Genomic DNA, 10,943 nt, shown 5'->3' with positions numbered 1-10,943 from the left:
AAGTTGAAGTATATTAATAAGGAGCATCATATTCATTCTATTCTTGTTTGCTCAGTTCATCTCCTTCTCACATGCAAAATGTACTAATCACATCCCAATAACCCCCTACATCTTACTGTTTTCTGGCATCAACTTTAAATACAAAACCTCATCTAAATCAGATATGGGTAATGTGGTTAGTATTGATTGTCAACCAGACAGAAGCTAGAATCTCTTAAGAGGCAAGCCTCTTAGCACACTTGTAAGGGGTTCTCTGTTACAATAAATCTTTCCACCAAATGCCGCCTGAGCCCCACCACCACGTGTGAGCTTTAAGCCAGCTGCCTGCCCGAATTAGGCCCAAATGAATACACAGAAACTTGTATTAGGTTCAAAGCTGCTTGGCCAATGACTAGGATTTTTCATCTGTTAACTCAGTCTTAACTATCATAAACCAATATATTTTATAAGACTTATCGGATACCTTATTGGCGTCCCTCCTTGCTGGTGGATCACATTGTGCCGCTGGAGCAAGAGCGGAGCAGAAAAAGGGGGCCCTTCCTGTTTCTCCTTCGCTTAAATATGAGTCTCCTTGCTATGTCACTTCCTGCCTGGATCAGCACTTCTCTACTACATTTCCCAGAATCCTCTTTGACTCCTAGTCCCGTCTACTTGTTGTCTCATTGGCCAAACAGTATTTTATTTAATAATCAATAAGATAAACATACACAGTACATTCCCTGTTACTATAAATCTTTCTGTCAAAAGCCGCCTGAGCCCCACCACCACGTGCGAGCTTTATGCCAGCCGCCCGCCTGAGTTAGGCCCAAATGAATACACAGAGAGACTTGTATTAGTTTAGTTACAAAGCTGCTTGGCCAATGACTAGGATTCTCATTTGTTAGCTCAGTCTCAATTATCATACACCTATATATTTTATAAGACTTATCGGACGCCTTATTGGCGTCCCTCCTAGCTGGTGGATCACATCGTGCCGCTGGAGCAGGAGCCGAGGGGAAATGAGGGCCCTTCCTGTTTCTCTTTCGCTTAAATATGAGTCTCCTTGCTATGTCACTTCCTGCCTGGATCAGCACTTCTCTACTACATTTCCCAGAATCCTCTTTGACTCCTAGTTCTGTCTAACTTGCTGTCTCATTGGCCAAACAGTATTTTATTCAATAATCAATAAGATAAACATACACAGTAGTACATTCCCCATCAATTCCCCATCAGTTCTCTAATACATTTAGTAGCTTCAGGACATGCTTAGGAAGGATTGGTTAGGTCACTTCAAGTACAAAGCTGGGTGAGAGCACCAGCATGCATCTCTGTTTCCTGACTGAAGATCCAATGTCACACCAGCCTCGGCTCCTGCCACCAGGACCCCAGTGTTATGATTACCACACCCTTGAACTGTGAACCAAAACAAATCCTTTCTCCCTTAAGTTGATTTTGTTGGGGAAGTTTATCATGACAACAGGTGACAAAGAATATATATATATATATATATATATATATATATATATATCATTAATTTTGAGGGAAATTGTTCCCCAGTTGTGCACCTGTAAGATACGTGCTATAGACTTCCAAAGTTCAGTTATGGACCCCAGCATGGTGGTTCATGCCTGTCATCCCATAACTTGAGTTTCAGGCCAGACTTGGCTACTGACTGATATCAGTCTCAAAAAATAAAAATAAAAATGAGTGCAGTTTCGGTGCAGGCATGGAATAAATAACTCATATCTATAGAAATAGGAAAGAAAAAGATGGCAAGTCTAAGATAAGTACAAATTGCAAGGCACATTAAATGAAAATTTAAGGCCCAAGAATAATCCTTGTCTCAGTCACTGTTCTAGAGCTGTGAAGAGACATCTTGACCATGGCAACTCTTATGAAAGAAAGCATTTCACTGAGGCTAACTTACAGTTTCAGAGGTTTAGTCCATCATAATCATGGCATAAAGCATAGTGGCACGTAGTCAGACAGTATTGGAGAAGTAGCTGCCAGTTCTACATCCGAATGCAGGCAGCAGGAAGAGAGACTCTGGGCTTGGAATGGGCTTTTGGAACCTCAAAAGCTCACTCCCAGTGAAATACTTCCTCCAACAATGCCACACCCCCTAATCCTTTCAAATAGTGCCACTCTGGTGACTAAGTATTCAAATCTGTGAGCCTATAGGGCCCATTTTCATTCAAACCACCACAATCCTGTAAACCTTTGAATTATCTGTGGTAGAGATCCTACCCTTGCAAATCTATCTAGCAGAGACTTTTCCCCCAATGCTGTGCCAGGCAGCCTGGCCCCTGCAGCTTTTTGTAGAGGCTGTTTATAATCCAGGCTGACCCTCAGCATACTATTTTATATATATCTGAGGATAACCTTGAACTTCTCATTCCCCTGTCTTGAGTTCCATGGGCTAGGATAACAGGCTTGCACCACCACAGCTACTTTAAGTAGTGCTGGGTATCAAACCCAGAGCTCTGTTCATGATAAGCAAGTATTTTACCAACTGTGTTATAGCCCCAGCCATGTTTGGCCTTTTAAAAGAAAGATAAAGCTAGGTGTGGTGGATTAAAAGGTAAAAGCAAAATGTTGCTAAGGTCATATTTTGATATTATTGTTGATGGTGGTAGTGTTTTTGTTTTGTTTCAAAATAGACTCTCTATGTAGATTATGGTTGACCTGGAACCTACTGTATAGATCAGGCTGGCCTCAAACTACAGCACTTCTCCTACCTCTGTCTTCTGAGTACATGAATTACAGGCATATACCAACATGCCAGTCTCATAAATACCTAATTTTATCGCTGCTCACAATTCCCATCCTGTGCAGAACACTACACTTGATTTTCGTTCTTTGCCAATTTATTGTAGGTTTGCCTCTTCTGTTTAGTAATGTTTTTATTTCCATCTGAGGCTTCCTTAGAATGTCTTTTAAGATCTATACTTGCACCAGCATTTTCTTCAGAATAACGTCAGTATTCTATGGAAAGACTGACCCATTCTCTATAACTCTTCTTTCTTTTATTTTTAAAATTATTTTTCATTTATATGTATGTTTGTATGTGTTTGTCTGGGTGTGTGCAGGTGCCCTCAAAGGCAAGACAGTGCCATTAAATCCCCTAAAACAGGAATTACAGGCCATTCTGCCAATGTGGGAATGAAAACAGGTCCTCTCTGCAAGGGCAGCACATGCTCTTATGCTCAACCATCTCCCCAGCCCATCTGTGAATGACAAATAGATGGCTGTCTTGTAGAATCTGGTCTATCCACTGGCCTCTCACTTAGAATTTTCAGTTTCTAGGGAATTCCGGTGGGTGGGACCTGTTTCCACTGACAGTGATGGTCTCTCTCTGTGTACTTATCAGCCTGAGCCAGCCTTGGGATACATGAACTTTTGTTGTCAGTGTCTGGCCTTTTGCTCTTCACAACGTCTATCTAAGCCTTCCCTTACTCAGAGGCCAAATTCAGGTTCCCTAACTTCTGAATGTTCCCTGATCTCAGGGCTTCAGACAGCTCAGCTTTTAAAATACATCTCCTAAGTGAAATAACATGACAAGATGCCATTTTCTCCTGTCTATAGGAGGGAAAGGATCACTGTCTCACCAATTGCACAACTGAATTTGAGACTTTAAGAGGACCATGTGGGCTTCTCCTGGGGGGTGGGGGAAGCTGCAGGGCTTTCATTTGGCTAGGCTCTTGACTTCTTTGGGAAGCAGCTTCCCAGATTGTCTCTGCCAGGGAGATGTTTGGCTGCATTTAGCTTACTTCTCTGCTTGTGCAATGTTATTCCTACTCCTTCTGTATTTTTTCACTTCTTTCATGGATTCCTAAAGCCTTTCCTCTCATATATATATTTCTGATTCTCTCACCAACTAACACAGAGGCAGATGTCTTAACAGAAATCTGTTTGGGAAGGGGACATTGAGATGCAGTCCTACTATGTAGCCCTGACTGGCTTGAAAAATCACTATGTTGACTAGGGTATTTGGGAAGTTGCAGTGATCCTCTGCCTCTGTTTTCTAAATACCAGGATTACAGGCATATACCAGTAAGCTTGGCTTTAAAAATGTATATATAATTTCTGAAGCAGCCCAGGATAGCCTGCTAATATATCACTGCCGATTTCTTGTTTGGTTAGCTCAGTCATCAGCTGATTGACTTTTATTGTTACTGTTGATGTATATTTTGAGATAGGGTCTCATATTGTGCCCCAGGATGGTCTGGACCTCACTATGTAGCCCAGGCTGATTTGAAACTCATGGTAACCTTGCCTCAGTCTCCCAAGTGATAGAATCTAGGCATGAATCACCATGCTTAAACACTGAACCTTATCCTGTGCTAATTTTCAAGTCATCCTTTTCCTAACCATAATAAACCTCAAGGATCAGTTTAGTCAAATTAATTAACCAAGTGGCTTTTACCAAAATATTGATTACTCCACTTTTTTTGATCACTGACATTATTCAATATGTTCTGGATTCCCTTGACCACCCTATAAGTAATCAAAGACAATTGGGTTATTTTGGACTGTTTTAAACAGTACACTGGGATAAAGTAACTTCTTTTGTTATTTATTTTTTTGTATTTAGGGTAATCATGATTCAGTTTAGAAAGTTCTTAATCTTTCTTGAATCTAGGGGGAGGTGTTGAAAAATATGTTTGTTTTCCCCCCTTTATTAACTACTAGAAATCCCAATAATCTTTTATTTGGTTAACTGGAGAATTTTAGCAGAAAGATATATGTGACTTCCTATGGTTTCTGAAAGGCCAGAGCAGTTGGTGTAAAGAAAACATAGAAGCCAATGTCATTGAAATTCTAGATAGTAAGAAGATGCAGCTGTGGTTTGCAGATTATTTTTCAAAAGCACAAAGAGTGATTTACTGCCAGGCTTGTGGCCTCCGGTTTCTTTTCCCTGGGTTCCATTTCAAAAATAAATTCCACCATCTAGTGGCTCCTTCCTATAATTTTATGATTGTGGATTTCTTTTCATCAGGTCACTATCATGTGAACTATATCTTAACATATTAATTGGAATTTGAAATTTGGATTATCAGGGCAGTATCAGTTATTGAGGGCATCTCAGATAAAGGTGAAGTTTGAGAGGATGATGTTTCTACTTGAGAAAAGCATCTGGCTCAATCTCAGTTCCTGGGGAAAGCAGGATCATAATGCTCCCTTCTAGGCAGCTCTTTGTAAGTTTTGGATATTAAACCTCTGTCAGGTAAACAGCTGGCAGAGTTTTCTCATTCTGTTGGCTTGCTCTTCACCCAGTTGATTATTTCTTCAGCTGTGCAGAAGTCTTTTCAAGAGGTCCCACTTGTCAATTATGGTCTTAATTCTTAGACAAATGAAGTCCTATCAGGAAGTCCTTTCCTATACCAATATCACATATGGTATAGCTTATGTTCTCTTTTAGCAGTGTTAGTGTTTCAGGTTTCAAGTTTATGTTTTTCATCCATTTGAAATTAGTTTTTGTGCAAGGTGATAGATAGGGGTCTATTTACATTTTTCTTACATATGAACATCTGGTTTTCCTAGTACCATTTGTGGGAGATTCTGTCTTTTCTCCAGTATGTTTTCGGCATCTTTGTTAAATATCGGATGACTGTAGTTACATGTACTTATGTTTGGGTTTTTTATTTTGTTCCATTGTGTACATGTCTGTGTTAGTGCCAGTACCATACTGTTTTTATTACTATGACTCTATAATATTTCTTGATCTCTGGGAGAGCAATTCCTCCAGCACTGGTGTTTTTGCTCAGGATTGTTTTGACTATCTGGGGGTTTACATAGTTCCATAAACAATATATTTCTAAAAGCAATGAGAAATGAATTTGGGCTAGGATTGTGATTCATCCAATGAATGAATGGCAGAGAAACAATTCTGTGTGCAAGTTAAGGCTAGATTAAAGGACATATATAGGTGCTGGGCATGTGTCTCAATGTAGTGTTTGCTTACAAAATCGTGGATTTCATCCTTGGTATGCCAATAGAGAAGAAAATCAGAAAAGACTGCACAGCTTCTACCAGGAGTACTCTCCCTGGGAATTCTGACCTGATGCAGAGGAAATCCGGCTATCCTAAACAGTTTGAGAGAGAAGGTGGAGATTTCCTGAGGGTCAAAGTGATCCAGCCTGCAGAGGATGTTCCCAGAGTAGGTGGCAAAGGGGTGAGTGAGAAAGCCTTGGAATAGACTATTCCAAGCCCCAACCTTTGGGCTACTCTACCTCAGGCCTAGTAGAACCAGCCTTTAGACTGTACCAACTGATACAATAAAGCAGGGAAAACTGTTCCTGATGAATAAACTCTACCCTAAATGAAGAAAAAAATCCCTTAGAGACCAAGTTTAGGGGTATTGTTTTCATAAAGAAATAAATAACTGGATACAATCACAGGCCAGTTATTTTGTGGAACATGCCTGCATTTGATTTCCATTTCTTTCATGAATTTTAGGCAGAACATCATTAATGTAGCATTGTGCTCATCTCATTTAGACCATCAAGTGACATATGATTATGATTTATTTTTATTGGTGATATTCATCTTGATCACTCAAATAAGGGGGTGTATTGAGGCACCTCTAAAGTTGCTAATTCCTTTCTTTCTTTCTTTCTTTTTTTTTTTTTTTTGAGACAGGGTTTCTCTGTGTACCTTTGGAGCCTATCCTGGCAATCGCTCTGGAGACCAGGCTGGCCTTGAACTCACAGAGATCCGCCTGCCTCTGCCTCCCTAGTGCTGGGATTAAAGGCATGAGCCACCAACGCCCAGCTAAAGTTGCTAATTTTTGTCAGATGTCATAGCATACACACTTGGGAGGCTGATGTAGTTAAATAGTGTCTAGTTCATGGCTAGCAAGGGTTAACAGTGCAACAAACAAGGCCAGGCCTTTAATCCCAGCACTTGGGAAGCAGAAGCAGGCAGATCTGGTTGGAGACCAGCCTGGTCTACAGAGTACCTATAGAGTTGAATTCCAGGACAGGCTCCAAAGCTACACAGAGAAACCCAGTCTTGGAAACAGAACAAAACAAACAAAATAAAGACAAAAATCTTGCTATTTTACCTTGTGTAATTAATGATTTGTTATGTGGGGAGATACTCTGAGATAGTGTAAGTAAAACCTGTTTCTTATGTTTTACTCACCAACTTTAGCATCCAGTGATATTTCATGTCTGAAATCATTATAATTGTGATGGTTGAAAAATGTTTCTCTAGTATTTCCAGCTTTTATTACTTGACAGTCTAGTGTAAAGCCTATCTGTGCCACCCACCTCCCGTGAAGCAGTTCTCCTCTCCTCTCTTTCCTCTGTTGTTTGAGACAGTGTCTTCACTATGTACTCCAGGCTGGCCAGCTTGGTCTACATAGAATGTTCCAGGACAGCCAGGGCAACATAGTGAGAAAGATATTTTGTGCAAAAGGCCGGAGTCAAGAAAGAACACATCCTATTTAAGGGACTGAAGCTGTTTGCATGATTGGAGAGGAGTGAGGGCAAATAGTAGAGTGTAGGCTGCAATGCTAATAGCTAGTGGTTGCCAGATCTCTACATACCTAATGAACAAGTGAGCAGTTTGGTATTCAGTTGCAGCTGGTGGGGAAAGACTGAAACTGAAGCTATGTAGGAGGCTGAGGCAGAAGGGTCACAAGGTCAAGGCCAGCCTGGGCTACAAAGTAAGTTCAATGCCTGCCTGGGCAACTTAGTGAGATCCAAGTAAAAATAAAAAATGAGAGAATGCTGGGGATATAGGTTAGTGACGAAGAGCTGGCTGAGTATGCTTGAGGCACTACATCCAATCCCCATTACTACATAATGTATTAGTCAGGGCTCTCTAGTAGACTAGAACTGAGAATGAATATATAGTAAAGGGAACTTATTGGACTGGCTTATCTGATATAGTCTGGGTCCTTGAACACTGGCTGTCTATATCCTGGAGAGCCAGAGAATTGTGGCAGCTGTCATATACCTCAGCTGTTGAGCTACCTCAATACTCCCAGTCTTACTCTGAGGGCCCACAGGATTTCAGGAGAGCCACTGGTCTTCAGTCCACATTAGAAGGTTGAAAACACTGTGTTTAGAGGTAAAGAAGAATGGTAGCAGCAGCGACAGGTAAATGAACTCAGCAAGACAGGAAGGCAATGAGCAGTCAAATAATCAGAAAGCAAACTTTTCTTGTGGACCTCCATTTTATCTGGGTATCATGGGAACATGATGCTAACATGTAAAGTGGTCTTCCCCTTTCATGTAACCTGATCAAGAAAATCTATTACACTTGTGCCCAGTGGCTTATCTCTTACTTGATTAGAGACCAAGTTAAATTGACAGACAAGATAACTCCATAACAGACATCTAGAGCTCAAAAAAGAGGTGTCAAGAGCCTCTTAAGCTTTTCTTTTATTTAGTTCCTTTCCTCTTCCTTCTCTTCCACCTCCACCTCCTCCTCCTCCTTTTTTTTTTTTTTTTTTTTTTTTTTTTTGTAGCCCAGGCTATATTGGAACTCACTGTGTAACCCTAGGCTGGCCTCCAGCTTCCAGGGATGCCTTAGCAAGTGCCAGGACATGATAACATATGACTTCTGCATGTCATCCATATTTTTTTAAAGTTCTTACTTTGTTGCGTGTGTGTGGGTAGTGGTAGTGGTGGTATATGTGCACAAGTGTTTATGTGCACAAGCATTTATGGGCACAAAGGCCATGAGAGGATGTTGGGTGTTCTTTATCAACCTCCACCATATTCTCTTGAGACAGGTTCTGTAATTGGTGCTGTAACTTGGGCCAGCAAGCCCAAGTGATTCTCTTATCTTTTGTCCTCCGAATTTCTGGGTTTATAGGTGAATGTGGCCACACCTGGATTTTATGTGGATGCTGGGTCCTTATAATTGGGTAGTTCTTACCTGCTGAGTTATCTCTCCAATCAAATACCATTCATTCTTTTCTGTCTTGCTCTCCCGGCTCCCCCATAGGTTTTCCCTGTATAGCTCTGGCTGTCCTGGTACTTACTCAGTAAACCAGGCTGGCCTAGAACTTAGATGTACCTGCCTCAACTTCCTGATTTCTGGGATCAAAAGTGGTGGTCGCTGGGCATTGGTGGCCCATGACTTTAATCCCAGAACTCGGGAGGCAGAGGCAGGCGGATCTCTGTGAGTTCAAAGCCAGCCTGGTCTACAGGGCAAGTGCCAGGATAGGCTCCAAAACAATACAGAGAAACCCTGTCTTGAAAAACCAAACCAAAGCAAACCAAACAAAACAAAAAACCCAAAAAAGGGGTGGTCAGCTCCCATCCATTCTTGAAAAACAACAACAACAACCAGGCAAGATAGTAAATAGCCAGTAATTTCTTCAACAGGATAGACTACGAGAAATCTATAGCTTATTGTTAAAACTGAGCCAGTGAATTCCAGGACAGCCAGGGATACACAGAGACACCCTGTCTCTTAAAATAAGACAAACTGAACACCCCCTGCTGACATCGTGAATCCATTATTGAAATGTATCTTGCAGCTTACCACGATTTGAGGTTGAGATGACCTATAGCCAACCCTTAGTGCCAGTTATCCCATCATTCTACTGCATTGCCTGGAGGTTGGAGTGGTGGTGATGGTGGGTGGATGTTATACAAGTTGAAACTGTTCATTTGTTAACTCCACTCTGTTCATACAGACCCACCAAGAAAACCTAGTTATCTTGGCACTGGAAAATTCAACTGTTCATTTTCCAACCAAAACCAAAACCAAAACAAAACAAAACAAAACAAAACAAAAAGGTAAGTGAAACCAGACTACTTAAGTGGCAAATTATTTTACTGTGTTTTAGTTTTCTGGTTTGTAAAAGATGGGACAAGATCAATCTTTCACTATTCTCAAGACACTGTTAGAGTAAGTTCTGGTGGTTCCAATTTGCTCGATGTCACTCCCTAATACCAGAACTACAGCCTGACAGCAGAGCAAGGGCAATATTAGTGTTTTATAATAGATAGTTGTTGAAAGGCTTTACTAGAAGTGATTTTTTTTTTTTTTTTTGAGATAAGGTGTTGGGGCCTCACACTCTTGACTCAGCTTCCCTGGTGCTGGTATTCAGGACTGAGCCAGGACACTTTATTAGTGTTTTCCCTCAACCCTGATTTTGGCTTTCAAATAATCACTTCAAAGTAACACTAGCCCTGATGGGTACCAAGGAGCTAGCTGGAGGAACTACAGTTCCTTTCCTGAAAACAATCCAAAGAAACCACTGTTTGCTATACCGAGCTCCAGGACCAGCCCTTTGGTGCAGCTGCCAATCAGTGCTGCTCTCAAACTCCTTTCTTTTTGGAAATCCTGCAGGCGCTGTAGGCCTGATGAACCTATACCTTTGCCTCTCCTATGTCCTGCAACTGGGTACCGGCTACCTAAAAGGCCCCCGGAGGCCTCCTTCTCTGTGCCACCAGCCTTTAGCTGCCACTTAAGTCAGGTGGCCTTGGTGACAAAGCCAAGCTACGCCGTGGGCTCCTTCCTAGCAGTAAGGCGGGCCAAGCCACAGCCGCGTGGCGAATGCTTCCCATTCCGGTAGGCTGGCGGCTCACTTCCCTGGGTGACGGAGAGGGCGGGGCTTACGTGGCCCCGCCTCTGAGGGCGGGCCGGTTGGCGGCGGCCCGACGGAAGCTGGAGGCGGGAGCCACGCTCGCTGCTGCTTTTCTCCGGAGCTGCGTCCGCGTTCCGAGCTGCTGCTGTGCTGCACGCTTGCCGCGGTTTTCTGGTCCCGGACCTGTGCTGCTCGCCTCCAGGCCTCTCTAGCGGTCTCCGCCCGCGGCGCCGATTCTTTCGGCGCCCTCCTGCCGCGACTGCCGCGATGGCCCTGTGCAACGGAGATTCCAAGGTCAGTCTGTAATTGGGTTCCTGCCGCTCTCCGGAGGCGTGAGCGAGACCCGGGGGATCGTCCGTGTCCCTCGCCCGGGGCAGCGGTGCTAGGCGTGTCGCAGCCCGGCATGTGG

General features: G+C 42.6%; 1 protein-coding gene across 2 annotated transcripts in view; it reads left to right on the top strand.

Annotated features, from left to right (window-relative positions):
• The window catches only part of Gmps (guanine monophosphate synthase), a 63,935-nt gene that overhangs the window by 5,763 nt on the left and 47,229 nt on the right, over positions 1-10,943 (top strand). Inside the window, exon 1 of one of the 2 annotated variants that reach the window (XM_027391720.2) lies at positions 10,602-10,828. The exons of the other annotated variant lie outside the window; for it this stretch is intronic. Within the exon in view, the coding sequence (XP_027247521.1) occupies positions 10,802-10,828 (27 nt within the window). The 5' untranslated portion in view covers positions 10,602-10,801. Of the gene's footprint in view, positions 1-10,601; positions 10,829-10,943 lie in introns of those variants that run through there. 2 annotated transcript variants of the gene reach the window in all.

Source organism: Cricetulus griseus, assembly GCF_003668045.3.
Source record: "Cricetulus griseus strain 17A/GY chromosome 1 unlocalized genomic scaffold, alternate assembly CriGri-PICRH-1.0 chr1_0, whole genome shotgun sequence".
Taxonomy (NCBI): Eukaryota; Metazoa; Chordata; class Mammalia; order Rodentia; family Cricetidae; genus Cricetulus; species Cricetulus griseus.
This window is presented reverse-complemented; position numbering and strand designations above follow the sequence as displayed.